Raw genomic sequence first — 20,333 nt, 5'->3', positions numbered from 1 at the left:
AAAACAACAAAACAAAATCAAAATAATAATAACTATTGTGATTCTACTGTCTTTTGTCCAAAACTAAAAACTAGAAAAACAAAATAAAAATAATTTCACAGGAAACTAAGACAGTTCAATACTTTAATCAAGTCATTGTCTGTCTCTCACCTAATAAACACCTACAACTATACATGGGCAATAAACTTGTCTTGTTGATTTAAATGACCTAATCGAATTGTAAGTGTCTCAAAAACGTAAGTTATGGGTTTGAATGAATAGCATAAAATGTTTGACCCTCTAAGCACCATCACAAGGCCTATGTTCAGTAAATATCTGGTGTGTGTGGGGTGGAGAAACTGTGTACCCAAGGACAAGTTTGGAACAAAAACTCGCCATGTCATTACCAAAAAATAATTTGTGATGTTATGAAGCTATTTCTTTACATTGTAATTTGAGGTTTATTGTTCTTTTCCGGTTGTCAATTTGATATGATTTCAGTGATCATGTCATACTCTAATGTTCAATAATTTAAGATAATTCCAAAAGATATTGAAGAAACTAACATTCAAGTTAATCTTAATGCTCCAAGTAATGAAAATGTTCATTAATTAATCAGATCATCTTGCTTTTGACAAACTAATTCAAGTTTGATTCGTAACATAAACAAGTTAAATTTAAATACATTGTGAAACTTGTTAGGCTTAGTTCACTATTCTAAAAAAATAATAATAATAATAATAAGCTACTTGATTTCAATTAATGATCTTGTTAATTTGTTAAGTTTTTAAATCAAGTTCAAATAGATTATTATGAAATTTGACTTTTGACTTCCCTTGTTTACAATCCTGATAATAGCCAGTGAGTCTGAAGATGAATCTCCTCTATGTTGGCCATGAGTTTGCATGAGATGGAATCAAACTGACAATAGCCAGTCACTTGGTTCTGTATATTCTACTCACTCTTTTTTCTTTTCTATTTTCTATTTTTAGAATAGCTCATATGTCAGAAAAGAAACTACAGTAACAATAGACAGAGAAATGCATTATTTGACTCAATTCTTCTTTCTTTTCTGTCTTTTTTTGGCCAATAAAATTCAAGTTTGTATTGGTGGGCGCAAAGCTACCTACTACCTATAGCTATCTAGTTATATCCCCAATTACTGATGCAGTCATTCTAGTGTATGTTCATATGTTGCAAGAAAAGAAAAAGAAGTCCTAGCTAGAGTTGGGTCAGATCAAATTGGATTAGTAGTCCTAACATAATTGTACCTTCAAGGGAGAGGAGATAGTTACATCCATATCCACAAACACCATCATCCAAAAACACCATCATTTTTGGTGTTGGCTATATTATTCTAGAAATATGTGAATTATGTATGTCTTTAGATTATGTTTGTATCACTAAAATATCTAGACAAGTAGTAAATGTGACACATAAGGCAGCATCCACAAATACTACCTTAGAGTTGCTTTTTGTGTCTAGTTTATGACCATTCCTTGTATATAAATGCATCTCATCTTTCCTATTAACAAAAAAAAACATCATTTTTGTTTTCTCATACTTGCTTTCATATTTAAGAAAATATTTTAATAAACTCATTTGATAAATTGTTTTTAAATATTGTTTTTGGGGAAAATTTAAAATGGTCAGAATAAGAATATTTTGCAAATCAGTGGGATGTTGCCCAAAATAGCTGGGAGGAAAAAAACAGAAATTGAAAACACATGGTATCAAAGAATTACAAAGACCAAAATAACCTTCCTCCTTTTTTTCTTTCCCTTCCTTTGCACCTCACCTCACTATCACCAGCGCGCCCTTTCCTCCCCTCTGCCATCACAGCCCCTCCCCCATCCATTCCTTGCCACCTTAAGCCCTCAACCACCCCAGCCTCTCATCCACCACTCCCCCGCCACCGCAACCCCACTTCCTCACCTTTCTACCTCCCTTCCACGATACTACCCACCCTCACCCCTCCTCCACCCTAGCCAACTGCTCGTGATCGCTCACTTATGCTCCGTCGCCCTACCCAAAAATCAAAACCCTATAAAGAGGAGGTGGTCGGCAATGGTCAATGATGGCAATTCACGTAAATAGTGGTTGCAGAAGGAAATTTAGAGAGAGAGAGAGAGAGAGAGAGAGAGAGAGGATTGAACTATAACTTTTTTGTTGTTTGGCCAATGATGAACCAAAGTGGTTGTGAACAACCAAAGTGGCCGTGAACAATGGTGCCAAAGGGAAGGAAGAGAAAGGAAACGGAGAGAGGAGCGAAAAGGGTAAAAAAGGTATAAATTCATCCCATTACAATTATTTTTCTACTCTTCATCTCATTACTATTTATTTTAAATATTTCCATAGCTCTTGCAATTTGGTACTTTCCATTCCATTAAAAGTGAAATTAATTCTCTATCTTTCCATTTATCTGTAATTTCTCCAAAAACAATCCAATTTCAAAAAAAACACTAACAAAGCTATTTTCAATTTTTTTAAAAAAAATAATGATAGAATACTAGTTGTTTTCAAACTTCCATTATTATTTTTTTAAAAACCATAATAAAAAATGTATAAATCAACAACACAACCAAAGAGATCATGTTGAACAAATAGAATTTCCTCTTCAATTAAATATGTGGGTATAGCACTTGTACAATCATTGTCATGTCATGCACAACCAAAAAATAAATAAATAAAATAATAATAATAGGATGCAACAAGTATACATCACTGATTTGGCAAATCTAATTATGGAATAAAGTATAAAGTTCTACAATAATAGCAATAGTGATAAAAATAGCATTATACTTTCTTGTATGATAATTTTTTTGACTTTTTTATTTTTCATTAACAAATCAATGGGAAGATCTGAGATTAATAGAATTACACGTGAGATGACGAGGCAGACAACAACACTAGCTTTGGATTCGTCCTCATTGAGAGTGACACATCTCAAATTTGTTTCCACCATGAAGAAGGAACCTCAAAATCTACTATTCCTATAATAATAAAATATCATAAGAGTTTAGAGTGAGTTTAGTATGTTTAATTTAATTTTAAATGTAAAAGGACAAGATATGACTTCCATTGATGATCACAAAGATCTCCTTTTTAATCCTACTACTACTACTACTACTACTGCTCATCCTTGCAAGGTGTCACAAGCATATTCCCACATAACTTTATTCAATATTCCATCAAAGGATTTCCTGCCTCCATCCTTCCTGGTGGATAATATTATAAAGGGGTTTTGCTAAGTTGCCCTTCAATCTCAAGTTTTTCTTTTTTGTTGGGTAAAAATACTAGTCAAAAATTTTTACTGCCCCAACATTATTTCTTTAAACCCCCCATTTCTTTGAACCAGTACACACAAAAATTATTCTCTTTCCTTTCCCTTGAGCACATATCATAATCTTAATTCTAACCTTTTGGACCCCACCTCCACCTCTAGTGACCACCCCAGCCCTCCTCCCCCTTCTGGCATACCTCCCTGAGCTCTCTTCCTCCTCCACCCAGTCCTCATCCTCCGGCAAGCCTCATCCTGACCCAAAATTAATCACTCTCACAAGTTTACACTTTTACCTATCAATTTTGAAAATCTCACTCTACAAAGTAAAATTACAATGTTCGAAACAATAAAAACTTAGTGAATTAAACTATGTAAAAATTGTCTTTTAAGTCAATGTTGAAATGAACATCATACCAAAAAGTGAGAGAGAGCACTTGAATCTAAAAGAAAGCACAGATCTAAGGTCGCCGATCAAATATGAGATGATGGAGGCATACAGTGACGGTAGTTGTTATCAATGGAAGATCTAGGATGATGGTAGTGATGAGAGAGATACAAGTGATACCACGATAGCAAACGGTGGAGACAATGGAGATACGAATAAGAGAATTCAATGTGGAAAACGTTTGTGGGTGTGTAGGCGGGGAAGGGTGGCAGAAAAATCAGTTTATTGATGGGTCCAGATTCCAATTGCTAGCTTTGTAAACCAGCCCAGATTGTTAAAATACAGATGCAACATGAAGCAGATGAAAAAGACTACATCACATCAGCTCCCATACAGTGAGAAACTGAGGTTCGATTCAGTTACCACTATCACCACCTAAGGCAACTTTTACATTTTTAGAAACGTCACATTATGAATTGTACAGATACACTACTTTGGATGATTAGTAACAATCGAGTTCCAGCAGATACTTCACAAAAATCCACATGCAAGATCTAGGAAGCATGAATACAAATATGAGATATGGATGTGATACGGATACGACGATGCAACAAAATCTAAAAAATAAAATAGTATAGTTAGGATACATTTGTAAAAAAATAATTTTTTAAAAAAAAATTATTAATAGTGAGTTATACATAAGATAAATGTTGAGAAACCACACTATAATTTTATAGTGCAAAATACTAACCTTTAAAAATTAAATATTAATTGTTTACTTTTAAAATTTTCAATAGATTTTGTACATATTTCATTTCAATATCAAATCTAATAATATTTATATTTTATTAATAGAACCATCCATACCTTGTCCTTGTGTTTTTCCTTTGACACTAATAAAAATATTGTATTCAAGTTTACTTATTTATTTATTGATATTTAATTGTACAATTGTTATATTCTCTTGTTAATCCTTAATTTCAATGTAATTATAAGGGACATGCATGAACAATAAAGATACATCAATTTAACGAATTCTATTACTTTAACTCAATATGTTCTTCTTATCAAAGAACTAAAAAAAGTACTAGAAAAAATATTCTCGTATTTATCCTTACAATTATATTATAGTACAATGTTATTTGAGATATGCTACAATTCTAATTTCGTAAAAAAAGTAATACGCGACGTGGAGTATCCGATACTTCAAAATTAAGTATCCGATACTTCAAAATTAATAAAAAAAATTAATTAATATGCATCCGATACGTATCCATAAGTATCCAAGGAGTATTAGTATCCGATGTGGATATGTCACCCTTTTTGAAGTATCAATGCTTCATTGTGTGAGATGCATATAAAATCCTGAGAAGAATTTGAATCACTAATACATATGACAAGGAAGTAGCAAGTTTGTGAGATCAGAAAAATGCCCAAACTTTTTGTGTCATGCAACACAGTATCATCCAGCAAAGAAAGAGAAGCCCAAATGGGGAAATTGAAGCCTGAAAGAGAGGGGCAGTAGGCGTGGAAGAGAGGAGTCATGTGAGTAGTGCCATCAAGTATGGAGGAGCTTTCTAAATTCTGAATGGAAAATGTCGGTACTTCAACTGAGAAATTTGCCTTTTCTGATATGAGATTTCAGTATTATTGCCTATGATCAAGCTCAAGGACAATGATCATTTGCATTCAAATAATTAATGTGCCACAATAGTTTGAGACACAGAGAGAGAAGGGAATGCAATGTTATTAAACAAAATTACTACTGATTTTCACAAACTGTCACCTACCCCACTGGGTGTTATTGCGTGTTAAGGTGGAGGTGTTTGCCCAACATAATTTCAGGTATATATAGACACCTTGTAAGTCTAATTGTCACCATCCCTTCGTACTGCCTATGTAACATCTCCCAATGTACCAATTCTCATTTCTAGATTCAGGCTACCTTTTCCTTTGAATAAAAGTATATTTCATTTTGCTAACTTCTCACAATTGTGTGTTGTCTCCATTTTGCTCCCATAGCAGTTCCCAGTTTTGGTCAGTACTTTAGACTTGTGATGAAGCCAGTCGTCGAGGATATAGAAGGAATTAAGTCCAAACAAGCAGAGGTGCTTTTTTGATGCAGTGTGCTTTGCCATACAATTTTTTGACCAAATGAACAAACACAAGGCAAAAGGCACTAGTAACAATCAATGGCACACGCTCAGAATCGCGTTAAATTTGGTGAGTTGATGGGAAATGCCATTCTGCCAGATTTTCAGGCGTGCATCGTTTCAAATAGTCAACTTCGAGATTTTGCCTTTTTTGGAAAGTTTTGCAACTTCAATTACTCTTAGTATAGAAGTTAGAATTCGATTCTGTCAAACCTTCTTCATTGTGGTAGCCTAAATTAGTAGTTTCTTAATTCTGATTCAATATTCACATTTTTTGTAATTTTCGTTGGATATCTTTATTTCTGTCTAGCTAGTTAAGACTACAAATTTCGGTTGTTTCCCATTATCGTTAGGTCTGCTTTTCATTATAACTAATTATAGTAAGTCTTAGGGTTGATTAGTTTTTTAGAATTAATAAAATTTCGAGTTTATACTCTTCTTCCAATCTTGGGCATTCGTTTCAAATCAACTATTGCTAAGCTTTTATTCCAATATTCTTCGTTAATCAAGGGATCTAGAGAAGGATCTTGTTTCCAACAGTCATTATAGAATCAACAGACTCAAAAATAGTTAAACTATTTCCTCTATAATATTTGCAACATAATTTTTCCCTTTACGCTTTTTTCTTTTTCTTTTAAATTTGTCTTTCAATTTCAGCTGACCTAAAAAAAATTTTGACATACATTAAAACCCTTCCGGCTTTTATTAGTCCAGACCAGACTGCTCTAGGATTTAGTATACCAACTTCAACCTGAAGTTTGAAGTTCACATACAGCTACTGAAGTAGAAGAGTGATCAACCAGAAAGGATGAAAAATATACAGGTTCATTAATCTACAGATAAATTTATAAATTCTGATGACAGAATTTCAATTGATCAAGGAAAGATCATAACATAAATCATCTAACAAGTTAACAAATGAATAAATAAATCAAAATTTTGTGGTAGAGAACTCACATCATCTTGAACTGATTCATTCCAATGCGTACAATGTCACAATGTCAACTTCAGTCTTGTGACCTGAAAAAGGAATTATATTATGTATATGCTAAAAATTACATTCCAAAGCAACAGACCTAAACATCTTTGTCCATTTGACAAGTAATAAAGAATAGTAATATACTTGGTGAGATCAACTGGTGATGGCGTCCAATCTGGGTTTAATCCTTTACAACCCGAACAACTAAGCCACTTGGTGTCTGGAGAGTTTTGAGGTGACCTGAACCAATCAGATCACGAAGATGGAATCTCATATCCAGTGGAGACAGTCGGAGGCGTTTCTTCTCCAAAAGAGCCAACATCATCTCTTTGTATTTCCTACGGTTGAGAAAAGACAAGAGTTCCTTTCGTCCCTAAAATAATAAGTTAAATGTAAATGTTTTACAAATGTTTTTGGGAAACAAGATTCAAATTTGAATATGTTCCATAACTCTAAAAAACATTTCTTAATTCTAGTTTTAGATGGTAATTTTGCAAATGAGCAAGTAGGGGGCGGCAACTAGTGAGCTTCCGAAACTCCTTTTATTTTCCATTTTTTCTTGTTACCTTTTTTGTTAAAATAAATCAAACAGAACATATTCTACATTCAGACAGACCAGCATGAACTACTTAGGAAAACTGCTCTATTTTTCATTTTTCTTTCCTAATAATTTTTTTCTTTAATTTTCAACAAAAACAGTCTATCATTACATGGGGCAATATTATTCCCATGACATTTCAAAATTCTCAAGAAAGCAATGCCCATTGCCATGCTTTTAAAAAGCTTTTCTCCTTGACACATTGAAATGCCCAAACAATGGTAAAATTGACCGTCAACAAATAGTATTTAAGCTATTGGAAACTCCGTTACATTCAAGTCGAAGCATCTTGGCTTATTGTTTAAATCCAATATTTGACAACACCACAAAGATTAAGCAGTTGAAAACAGAAATCCAGCCCCCAACTTACAGAAAAAAAGATCACAGTCCCCAAATAAAATGACCATTACCACTCAAAAAAGGCATAAACTTCGGTTAACAAAAAATAACTGGCCATTTCTTGTGGGAAGAAGATAACTGGCCATTTCTCAACCTGACGATGTATGACTATTTGAGCGCAATTTACTTTGAACTATGTATGAGATCCAAAAAAATAATGTTCACCATTTACATCAAAATATTTAGTAGCAAGAGTTTTCTGCCAATTTGCTTTGCACAAGGTAATCGTATTAGTCTCTTTCTATCTGTACAGGACAGAGGCATCTGTGTATAGGTCCTTGTAAGGCATAAAAAATCCACAAGCAAGTATTTACCTGAGAGAGGCCCTTGAGTACTGAACCGATGTTTGGAATTGCAAACCAGTAGATGTTTGGATCAATAAGTTGTCGAGTCTAAAAAGCAAACAGGAGCATTAGAAAGAATGGTAGCAACAGTGAACCATCAAAAATATGATATGTAAACAGAAAATATCAGACTGGCACAAAACATTGACAGTGCTGAAGAGCACTGAAGTGGTTAATTTATAAAAGCAATATTATTGGTGCAAATTTTCAAAAGGAAGATCAAGTTTAATAGTGTTTTTCCATGTTGGACACGCAACGCAATTCAACCAATTATTCTTGGTCACATATAGTAGAATATAATCATGCAAGATGAGTAATATGCATGCACGTGCCCAAAGGCAGAGGTTTATGGGTCGTTATTAACCCTATAACAATAAAAACATTTCATCACATGGGGTTGGCATTTTCAGATCTCATAACAAGGCCTTCCACAACATCAAATCACAATATGTAGCAGGTGTATAGGCAAGATTCTGTAATATTGTATCTTGCTTGCAAAAGATTTACCAGATAACCCAAAAATTTAGTGGTCCACAAGAAGGTTGGCCCAAAGTTAATATATGAATACTGAATATAAGTAGTTTCAGGTTTCCATACATTACCAACACAATCATGAGAGAGAACATTTTTAATCACATCTACATGTTGGCACTACAATGAACAAGAGCTCAAACCAAGTGTAATGATATATTTTTAGAGCAAATTTCACTTTACCCCCTCGTGGTTTGGCCCACGTGTGGATTACCACCAATCATTTAGAAATAATCAAGTAACCTCCTTGTGGTTTGTGGATTGAAGTGCACTGTCACACATTCTTTCCAAGTTAACAGCAAGTGTGAAACAAGATCAAGACATAAGAGGGTTATAATCATTCCAAATGTCAGGGGATAAATCGCACATGAAGTAAAGAAATCACAGGGGGTTAAAATGAATTTTGCCACCCAAAAAAATGACAAAAAAAATCTGTGGTTTGCACAATGAGGTTACTTGTATACGAGGGTATTTTAGTCTTTTTGCTCAAGCTGTTAATGGGCCTGACGATGCACTTTAGTCCACCAACCATTAAAGAATGTGTTTATTTCCAAATGAACAGGGGTTACATGCACATGGGTCAAATCAAAAAAGGGGTAAAGTGAAATTTGCCCATAGTTTAATCAATATACTTGTAAAGGGTTGAAGAAGGCAATATATATAAGATGGAGTGACATCCAAGAAGCTCAGACTTGGGTGGTAAAGAGAGCCTGAAAAGAGGTGCAGCCTGCAGGTATGGCAAGACCTAGGGGGCATGCTCACCGGCTCAAAGTACTCGAGGGAACAGAATCTTAACAATATCTTACTCATATAAGGGTCAAAAAGATACAGCAGCCAGTTAGGTCTGGACCCAAGGCCTGCCAATAAACACCTAAAGCTGCAAACCTGCAGGTCCAGCTGGTACAGCTATGCCAGTGTGTCGAACATCGAATCAATTTCTAGTATTTATTGATTGAAACAAATGTTCCCAAAATAAAATGTTTCTCTTCTCTCCAGGCCATCCAAGACAAGATCTCTTCCGTCAAGCCCCTTTTCAGGGCAGGGCCAACAGCTCTTAAATCTCCCTACATCCTGACCTCATGCAGGCATTCATACGTTATGGCACATACACCTTGCTACTGGCTTGGAGTGAGCCTAGCCTACCTACATACATGTTAAATGCAGCTGCTCTCAGGTGTTCCAATCTAGCACTTGAAAAAAAAACCTATGGGGAGTTTGGACAGCCATGTTGTAGGCACTTGTATTGCCACATTGCTGCGACTAGGAATGGCGTATGCCAACACTTGGTAACGGTACTAGATTCCAACACATTAACAGCCAGGATACACATCAGCACTACGTACATGATTCAAACAACTGCACTTGTTCAATTCACAAATAAGAAATGCAACTTTGCAAGTATACTTACGAGGAGGCCAGCATTGATTAAGAGAGAGATGTGTTGATCTTTCACCTTTCCCCCTGATGATAGAAGTGAACACTAAAATGAAGCAAAGAGTAGCCAAACTATGAATAAATTAGTAAAATAATAAATCAAAGCTGCAGACTATGAAGCACATGAAAAGGATGCTCGATATAATTTCAACACCACATAAAGAATTAAAAGTAGCTTTCTGTTCAGCAACCGTAATTATGTAAATTCAGCAATTAAAGCAAAGTACAACTACCTTTCAATACAAGATACATCCACTTGCACACTACCACGCAGAGAGAACACAAAGCATTACATTAAAACTTATCAACATAAACTTGATAAACCAGATCAACAGATTCAACAGCCCAATAAAAATTCTGCATATGTAAGTGCAGTGCAGAGTGCAAAATATTTCAAGCTCCAAGTCTCTGCACAGTGCGCACAATTTAGGTGACAAAGGTCCAAACAAAATTGCATGGCAATGCTTGGACAGTTGCAGGATAGGATGGCAATAATCAAGAAGGCACTTGCTAAAAAGAAAATTCTTTTAAGGATCAAACCAAACCAAACCAAACCAAGCCTAGCCTTAAGTCCCATTAAATGGGATCAGCTGCATGAATCCTTCTTCTCCACTAAACTCTATCTAAGGCCATTTCATTAGTCAAATTAAGGAGATTCATATCTCTATTTACTACACTAGTCCACGTCAATCTAGGTCTATCCCTTCCCCTAACACTACTGTCATTGTATCCTCTCTCTTCACTACTGCCTCTGTTGGTCTTCGTTGTATATGACAAAACAATCTCAATTTATTCTCTCTCAAATTATCTTCTATCAGTATTACTCTTGCTCATTCTCGAATATAATTATTCCTAACTCTGTCTTTTCTAATCTCGCCACACATCCACCTTAGCATGCTTATCTCAGCAACGCTCATCTTATCTACATGTTATTTCTTAGTTGCCCAATATTCCGTCCCATACAACATCGTTAGTCTAATAGCCGTTCTATAGAACTTTTTCTTTAGTCTAATGGGTACTCGTTTATCGCACAGTATTCCAGACGCACTTCTCCACTTAAGCCACCCTGCCTTAATTTTGTGGATCGCATTCACTCCAACCTCCCCAGTCATTGTGATAATCGATCCTACATAACGAAAATGGTCACTCTTAGGTAGTTTTTAATTCTCAATCTTCACTTCTCCTCTGCTTCCATTGTAACTGTTACTAAAATTACACTCCATATACTCTGTCTTAGTTTTGCTTAATCTAAATCCTTCAGATACAAGTACTTTTCTCCAAATCTCCAACTTAATGTTGACTCCTTCTCTAGTCTCATCCACTAACACGATATCATCTACAAAAAGCATACTCCATGGCATATCATCCTGAGTATTGCGCGTCAACTCATCCATAAGTAAAGCAAAAGTTAAAGACTTAAAGTTGATCCTTAGTGTAACCCTACAGTAATTGAAAATTCACTCCTCTCTCCTACAAGCAATCTAATAGTGGTCACCACACATTTATACATATCCCTAATCACATCAATGTAATTTTTTGTCATCTCTTTCTTCTCAAACACCCACCAGATTATATCATGAAACACTCTATCATATGTTTTCTCAAGATCGATAAAAACCACATGAATGTCTCTTTCTTTTCTTTATACTTTTTTATTACTCTTCTCAAAAGATAGATCACTTCTATTGTTGACCTACCAGGCATAAACCCAAATTAATTCTCTGACGCCTCTATTATATCTCGTAATCAACGTTTCATCACTCTCTCCCACACTTTCATTGCATGACATATTAACTTGATTCCTCTATAATTATTGCAATTCTAGACATCTCCTTTATTCTTATATATTGACACTAAAATACTCTTTCTCCACTCCTCTGGCATTTTCCTAGTCAACAAAATCTTTCTAAATAACCTAGTCAACCAAACAACCCCCTTCTTACCCAAACATTTGCACGCTTCAATAGGTATATTATCGGGTCATAAAGCCTTATTCAATTTCATCTTCTTAAGTGCAAACTCTACTTTAAAGTCCCTAATCCTATGATAGAACCTATAGTTTTGGTTTTCCTTATTATTGCCTACTCCCTCCCCTTTTGACCTACATCCTTGTTCCTCACTTAACAACTTCTCAAAATAGTTCTTCCACCTCTCCTTAATCTCTTCATCCTTCACTAACACCTTAGAGTCCTTACCCTTCGTACACTTAACCTAATTAAAATCTCATATTTTCCTCTCTCTTATCTTAGTAAGTTTGTATCTAGTCTAGTATATAAGTCATCATAGGCTTTGAACTTAGTCTCCCTCACTATTTTTTTGACCTCCTTATTGGCCAATTTGTAATGCTTAAGGTTTTTCTCAGTTCTATCATTCTGCCATTTTTTAAATCTCTCTTTTTTTTCGCCTTTGTTACCGCTTGGACCTCCTCCCTCCACCACCAAATTTTCCTAAAGTTGGGTCCTTTTCCTTTCGGCTCTTCAAAAACTTCCCTTGAGATTATCTTCATACAATTGGCCATCGAGTTCCACTTAGTGTTAACATCATCTTTCAAGTCCCAAGTACCTTCTTTATCCATTCTATTCTTAAATGTGTCTAGTTTATCCCCTTTTAGGTCCCATCATCTAGTCATGCGACGCCCACTATCTTTCTGAGCTTGGTATCGCCCTTTAAAGCATAAATTTAGTACAAAAACCCTATATTGAGACGTCAAGCTCTCTCCAAGAATCACCTTACAGTCGCTGCATTGTAGACAGTCCCATTTTCTTACTAAAAAGTAATCTATTTGACTCCCAATTGACCCACTCTTGAAGGTTATCAAATGCTCCACACTTCTGTGTATTAAAAGCATAGATTATGCAAAAAAAACATCATTCTTAATGTATGCAAAAAACGATTCTTTTAGGATGGTTCATGGTAAATAACCCAAGGTGCATTTTCATTTACCTAGAATTAACCATACCTGTTACATTGTGCCAATAATCAGTCAAGTTACCCACCTCCAAGAACTACTATGCATTGTTGTCAAATTACATTCAATTTCAGTTACCCAGGATTAACCACACTGCAGAATTACATTCTATTACTTGACAGTATATAAAGCTATCGTAACTTAAAGTTGCTAAATTGAACCTAAAAAGAAGGATAAGTAAATTTAAAATGACGAATGGTGTTAATGCTACATGTTATGTAACTATTTCCACTTTCCAGAAAACTTATACATCCTTAAGACAAATGACACAGCACATAAGCCACATAAGCAATAGGAATGCTATAAACTATCAGCACTAAAGGAAATAATGATGAGGCTCATATCAGAAAGGGGCATACTCAGATAACATATTGTTTAACATCTGTTGAATGAATAAATATTGACTATGATAACTTTGGCCCCTTATATCAGCTCACAAAAACATTGCCCCGTCAGAAGAAAAAAAAAAGCAGACCATGTTAGCGGTGTAAAAAAAGAACACAATCGATAATGTGACAAAAGCATACAAATGTGTATACAAAAATGTATATACATAGGAGTTTATTCTATCTTAGTATTTACTGCATGAACTAAAAATGGATTTACAAAAGTCGCATATATGAAATGAAGTTAGTTTAAATCTCAATTACTCACGAGCTCCTCGTGTCCAATGCTTGGTTCTAGCTTGGAATGGATAACATGCATTTTGAACCACTCAAAAACTGCAACATCATCATGCTTCTTTGCTTCCATTCTCTTCACAACATGTTCAACCTAAAATGCAAGAAATATTGTTAATAAACTTTCATTACCTTGAACAGAAAACACATCTGCATATGAACAAATATAGTACATAATAAAGGTAAATTGTGCTGACCTGCCTTGAGATTTTGCGATACAGAAACCCTTGTATTTATCCAAAAAAAAAAAAGAAGAAAGACTCCCCTTGTTTCAAAAATAGGCAACAAGGACCTCCCCTGCCGTTTGTGAATGATACTTGTTGACTGCACTGACAGAATTAAATGACCCCTTTACCCTTAATTGGAATAATTAATTGATGTTTTGTCATTTTTACCCTAAAACACAGTAAAAGACCAAAATGACCTTGAGTGAAGTCAAAATGAAATTTATTCTCGCTACATAGATCACATCGTTTTGGACTACCAATTGCTCTACAACACACGCCATCATCATTTTAAGTTTATTAAGCCTAAACTGTTTCCAACTTTCCATAGTTTATTTAACAACATCCACATTTTCTAACAACAAAATAGCTTCAGTATATACTGAAATAAGTGCTTAGTCAGAAAGAGAGGGCGCTAACAAAACTGTTGGAGTAATGGGTTTTGTGCCCCCAAGGAAACATGCACCTGCAGCGGCGACAGCGGCAAAGGATGTAGGGAATGCCGGTGTCAATTTAGGATAAAAAAAGGAGAGGGCAGCAATTTTGTTGGTGGGTGTAGAGCGAGAAAGTGTAAAAGAGGGAGCAAATCTGATGGGGAGACAGAACCAACTACCAGAAAAGAGTTGAATATAGAAAAAAAATAAGAGATCCAAAAAGTATAAGTGGCAGAGAGAGAGAGAGAGGAGCATGATTCTCAAACAATGTGATGCAGCATCTATTGCATGGTTAAACAAGTACGATAGGCTATGGAAGCCCAACACAAAGTCTAAGGGTTCTATGATCGTCAAGAAGCCTTTTTGGTTCAAAGAAAAGTGTCTGTGGTAGTGTTTTTAGTAATTAAGGGTATTATAGTAACTTCAGTTTTGTTGGACATGGGTTGTAGGGTCACCCATGGGTTTTACATTGAGTCAAGTTATTAAATGGGTCATTATATATGGGTTTTATTATGTAATCTTAGTGGTCAAAAGTCCAAATTTCCTGTTTTGATATTGAAATAAAATTAAAAGTCATTAAAGTTTCCTATTATAATTGAAGTAGAATTAGAAGTCATAATTGGTCTAGAATATTAGTAGTTGCTAAATATTTTTAGCTTCTAAATTTGAGTTATAGTCCTTATAGAACTAGAAGAGTCTTTATCTCATAAATATATGTGTAATCTCAACGATTCAAGAAAAAAGTTAATATTATGTAAATTTGCGATTGTGTTTGTGTGATTGGCCTATCCATTGTGAGGGAGAAGCACATCATTCTCTCTCTCTCCCTCTCTCTCTCCCTCTCTCTCTCTCTCTTCTCTTCTTCTATCCAACAATTCACGTCACTGTTCACAGTGCTTAGAACAGCCACCCAACAGCCCCTAAACACTTGTGTTTCCATTCCCAAAACCCTACCCTTATTCAAACCCCCCTTAAGTTTCTATTTTCTAAGTACTTTTGCAGCCACAAAAATCCACTAAATTCAGCCCTATAAACCTATTGTTGTTGCTGCCAATATACTTAACCCGGGCTCACTACTTGTGGAAAAGTAATTCCTACTTGTCCTACATCACAATGATTCTTTGCCTCTTTAATTATTATTTTTTTTTCATTATAAAAAGACCAAATTGCCCTTTATTTACTATAAGAGACAATATTTTGCTCACTTTTAAAACATGGGAGAGTATCCTTGCTTGTATTGCAAATCTCAGGGGAGGTCCATGCAATTTACCCTACATAATAAACTACGCAAACCACAATCATAAAAAACCAGATAGCCTAAATACCTAAAATATCTGCATAAACAACCACAATAACCTACACAAGTGCATATTTATTGATCAAACTTCATGATGTTAAAATTGAAATCGTACTCAAGATACACTTTGTCAACAAACGGTGACCTCAATTTTAGATACAATTGACCATTGGAACCCAGTTAACATCAAAGGAAAACAAAAGCAAACCAACCTGATTCAAATAGTCATCCACAAACATTATGGCATGATCATCTTGTCCAGTGTTTAATTTGAAAACACGCAGAACTCTCTCCCTCCTCAATGACTGCCCCAAAAATGGATTAGAAAATAAATCATGAGATGGCTTCTGCCAATCATAAAAACTCCATGAAACCAAAATGATGATCCAGCAAAGGAGTTGAAAACATAAAAACCATTTATACCATCAACCAATGTTTTTTAAGGCGAAAAGTGAACCAAGGCGACAAGGCCTCCTAACGACTAAAAATGAGGCGGCGAGGCGAGGGCTTCATCGAATCGAGGTGAACATAAAGGACATTTTTTTAAAAAAATAAATAGTATAGACACATTTTAATATTTCTAAGAACCATCATGCATCTAACATTCCAAATACTAAATATTCATAAACGACACAAAACATCCAACAAATCAAACATCATAAATACTAAAATATTCATCAAAAACATAAAACGTCTAACCAATCCAACATCCCAAATATCAAAATCCAACAAAAACACAGGTCATCTAATAAAAGACAAATACAATTTTTTGGCTCTAAAAATCATCTTCAACATCAAGCAAACAGAATAGAAAAGAAAAAACAAAAGAAGAGGAGAAGGAGTTGAAGAAGTAGAGAGAAGAAGAAGAAGAAGAATCGAATGCTGACTTGCGGCAACAATGCGAGCCTGCAATACAAAGCTTTCCTTTGCTTTGTTGAAGAACAGAGGAGTTGAAGCTTTCGTTTCGTTTCGTTTCTTTCACCAATATATGTTGAAGAAATATAGGGTTATTAGGGCTGTGAGAAACACATAGATAGATGTTTGATACATCTCTTTCAACGGCCCAAATGAAAAATTACAAAAATAAAATCAAAGTGGTTGTCGACTAAGCCTCGTCTCTCATCCAAAACACCATGCCTTGAACAGTCAAGGCGTTACAATGGCGCCTCACCTCGCCTGGCCTCGAATCATACTCAGACGAGCGCCCAAGCTCGCCTTTCAAAACACTGCCATCAATGTAGGGGGGAATTTGCAAAAATTATCAGTCTTGAGTAAATCTCCAGCAAAGAAGTATAGAGAAGGCATCTGCACATATACAATTCAATGAAGCTTCATCCTAATATTTAAATCACCTACATAAATCCTACCCCATTGTTCTTCACTTCTCCATTCATGTGCATTTCTAATGCCAAGTTATTAAAATCATAAAACGAGATTTGGAGTGAATCTGACTTGAGACTTTGTAAACATGTGATTTTTTTCTGAGCAAATAAGTCATAAAAACCTCAAAAAAGTTTCATCAAGCATAAATCTCATGACTATAAGATAAGATATCTTGCAGAAAATGTGTTTTAACCTGATTATGACAACTTTGCATTCTTTAGGTATTGTATTTGTACATCTTATTGAAACTTCAGAGGAAAAAACATAGCATATAAGAGTTAGCTTGTCATTAGTAAAAATTCCTCAGTGTCATGGTCACATCATCACATACCTCTAGCTCCCTATCCACTTGTGTTCTATCCTTTATGCTGCTATATAATTGTGACCGCAAAATAAAAGGCTGAATTGAGACCTGAAAACATAACATATTAAAAAAATGAAAGATCTGCATTGAGGATAAATTAACATCAGTTTAGAAAAATAACATAGAAACAAGGACTCCACATGTTAATTTAACATCATGGCAAGGATTGAGGAATTTTCCAAGGTCAAACAAGCTAAACCAAAAAAGCAAGCACTAAATTAGCTTAAGTAATAATCAACATTTGTAGAGAAAAAAGGATTCTCTCACTTGTGTTGCACCAGCCACAAAATGTATTGGGAGTGCATGAGCCAGCCTCAGAGAACAAAGAATCAACCAACAATAATTTCAATCACATTCACATTCAGGGTTAAATTAAGACCAGTGGTGCATGATACAAATAAAAAAGGATGGAGAATGAGCCATCATACCATGAGTATTACTGTATATGAATTTCAGTCAGAAATACTGAAATATATTAAACAGAATAGGTTTCTTCAATTTCATGAAAAATTGGATAATTGTGAATTTGAGAACATGCAAGAATTTAGTCGTTTGAGAATAAGTTGAGACTTCAGATACAATGCCAATAAACAATGAAAAAAAAAAACGGGGGTTTCTAGCACTAGCCAAAAAGATGTACTAGTCTACCACAAAGCTCTATCTGATTTTCCACGCCTTTTTACATATTTCCAAATAAAGGATAATAATCGAGTTTAAATAATCACAAGTACAAAGATTAAAAGTAGTAAACATGATCAATGGTTTCTGTACAAATCCAGTGATTACAAATAAATGAATCGTAACAATGAAAAAGAAGTATTATGCAGCAAAGTAATGACGCCAACAGGCCAACGGGAAAGCCAAGAAGTATATGAATATGAATTAAAATAATAAGAATACACATGATCTCATACAAACAAAATGACATCAGAAGATTCTCGCAACTGACACAAATCTGAACAACTTGAATCCCTAAAATATGTTAATCTGACACATAATGAATATGAGAAACAATGAAAAGCATGAAAATCTCCATACACATTTAGGCTTCGTTTGGAAAGCCCAACTTGGGGCCTTTTTTGGCTATTTTAGTCACAAAAAACAAAATAGGATTTTTAGCCCAATAAGACAAAATATCACATCCAACCCATAATCATTACATTCTTTTTTTCACAAAAAAGTCAAAAAAGCCAAAAAAAAAACCAAAAGTCCTTCCCAAATCAAGCTTTTTAGCCCCAGGCTAAAATAGCCAAAAAAACCAAAAAGTCAATCCACTTCCCAAACGAACCTTAGAGATAGACAAACACAGAGAAGGGGAAAACGTAAAGAATTTCAAGTGTTTTTCTAATTTATTTCCAAACCAATAAAAATAAAATCCTCAAATTTGGACGATAACCCCTTGTCAGCAAAGTCTCTTAGGGTCAAATCATTATACTTCTCAACCAGCATGCCGTTGGCTAAACATTTTTGACAGCCAACAATTACAACAATTTCTTGATTATGCCAATGTGGCCACCAGCATTTTAGCAAGAAGTAAAACTAATAGAAAGTTGGTCCATATTTTCAGCATATAAAAAAAAATTCCAAAGGTAACTAGTAGGGTACAATGTAATATACATATTTACATAAACTTATTCAACTTTTCTTTCTAAAAATCTATTCTTTTATACAAAATGTGAGCACCCAAGTTGGTGTGAACTCCGTCACGCTATTTTCGTTACCAATTTTGGCCCACAAATAACAGATTCAGTTTCATAAACCCACACGCACACGCACTCAGAGCAGAAAACACCAATTTCAAAAACAACTTCCTAGATGGACAGAAGCAAATTCATATTCTTATTACAAGACATGAGTTTTTTGCAAATTGCATCATTGCATATATGAAAACATAAAAATAAATGTATGTTACATATGTAGTGCATTCGTGTGTGTAATCATGGGCAAGAAACAATAAAATTAAAATTAAAAAATACTTGAAAGCCAAACCTTATCGAGATGAGGAAATTGAGCACGCATTATGCGAAGAGCGACCAAAGTATCGCTAAAAGTCAAATTATCTTCTGCGTATAGATAAAACTCTCTTTGTTAATCAACAATTCAAATTGAAAAAAAAAAAGCATTGTACAGCAATTGAGAGAGAGAGAGAGAGAGGGAGAGAGAAAGCATAGACCGAGTGAAAGGGATTGATCAGAGTGGTCATGTTCTTCGCTGCCTCCTGATACAGTCTCTTCCTCTCTTTGACGTTTTTTGCCTGTTAATGATGATAATGAACCTGATGAAGCATTTTCCATTTCTTTTGTATCTTTGTTCGATCGATGGATTCCAAATTGTTCGAAAAACCCTAGTTTCTTCGTTTCTCGGTCTGGGGCTCGTAGCTAAAACCTCTCTGGTTCTTGATCAGACACGCCCAACTATGAAAAGTGGAAGACTCTCTCAGAGCAGGTTTGGTACGATGAAATGGGCTGTAAGAAAATTCTTTCCATTCCCCTATTTTTATTTTTTATTTGGAAAATATTTAGTAACTTAAATTTTTGTGGTTTAAATGATTTAAATTTGTCAAAATAATATCGTTCATTTATACTCAAAATGGCATTATTTTGAATGATTTGAACCATTTAAACTACAAAATTTTGAATTACCTAACATTATTATTTTTATTTTTAAGCCCAACGATTAAAGGTATATCGGCCTATTTTGGGTCCTTATTTTTAGTCATTTTTTTTAATTTGTAATAAAAGTTAGAAGTTAGCCTTTTTTTTTCTTTTTTTCTTTTTAGACAGGTTCTTTGTTTTTTTTCTTTTTCTTTTTTTTTTTGGAACAATAGAAGTTAGCCTTTTTTGAGTTTAAAGGCATTTAGAAATTTGATTTTTAGCCAATGATGGAATTATAATTTTG

The 20,333-nt window shown here is 34.6% G+C and overlaps 1 protein-coding gene across 6 annotated transcripts; it reads right to left on the bottom strand.

The window, feature by feature from the left end:
• Window positions 1-2,569: 2,569 nt before the first annotated feature.
• On the bottom strand, window positions 2,570-19,944 carry LOC114286080 (Serine/Threonine-kinase). Of its 6 annotated transcripts, none has more exons than XR_003637397.2 (10): window positions 19,609-19,938; window positions 19,425-19,498; window positions 17,403-17,483; window positions 15,901-15,993; window positions 13,708-13,827; window positions 10,060-10,131; window positions 8,091-8,168; window positions 6,924-7,152; window positions 6,758-6,820; window positions 2,570-2,972 (listed from the first exon to the last, which is right to left on the bottom strand). XR_003637397.2 is itself a non-coding variant. In XM_028229160.2 (9 exons), exons 1-8 carry the CDS (start codon window positions 19,727-19,729, stop codon window positions 6,961-6,963), a joined length of 831 nt encoding a protein of 276 aa, XP_028084961.2. In that variant the 5' UTR covers window positions 19,730-19,944; the 3' UTR covers window positions 6,608-6,820; window positions 6,924-6,960. The 6 variants fall into 6 exon arrangements, 2 of the variants coding, with proteins under 2 accessions (XP_028084961.2, XP_028084962.2); XR_003637399.2 differs by lacking the exon at window positions 2,570-2,972 and adding an exon at window positions 4,666-5,301; XR_003637398.2 differs by lacking the exon at window positions 2,570-2,972 and adding an exon at window positions 4,666-5,275.
• Between the last annotated feature and the right edge of the window lie 389 nt (window positions 19,945-20,333).

Source organism: Camellia sinensis, chromosome 12 (genome assembly GCF_055761805.1).
Source record: "Camellia sinensis isolate YWXY chromosome 12, ASM5576180v1, whole genome shotgun sequence".
Lineage (NCBI taxonomy): Eukaryota > Viridiplantae > Streptophyta > Magnoliopsida > Ericales > Theaceae > Camellia > Camellia sinensis.
This window is presented reverse-complemented; position numbering and strand designations above follow the sequence as displayed.

Coding starts and splice junctions, on each gene's coding strand:
- LOC114286080 (XM_028229160.2), bottom strand. CDS start 19,729: ATGGAAAATGCTTCATCAGGTTCATTATCATCATTAACAGGCAAAAAA. Junction 15,994..17,402: donor AAGTGGATAGGGAGCTAGAG/GTATGTGATGAT, acceptor TTTTTGGGGCAG/TCATTGAGGAGGGAGAGAGT. Junction 10,132..13,707: donor GCATTGGACACGAGGAGCTC/GTGAGTAATTGA, acceptor GCTTCATTTTAG/TGTTCACTTCTATCATCAGG.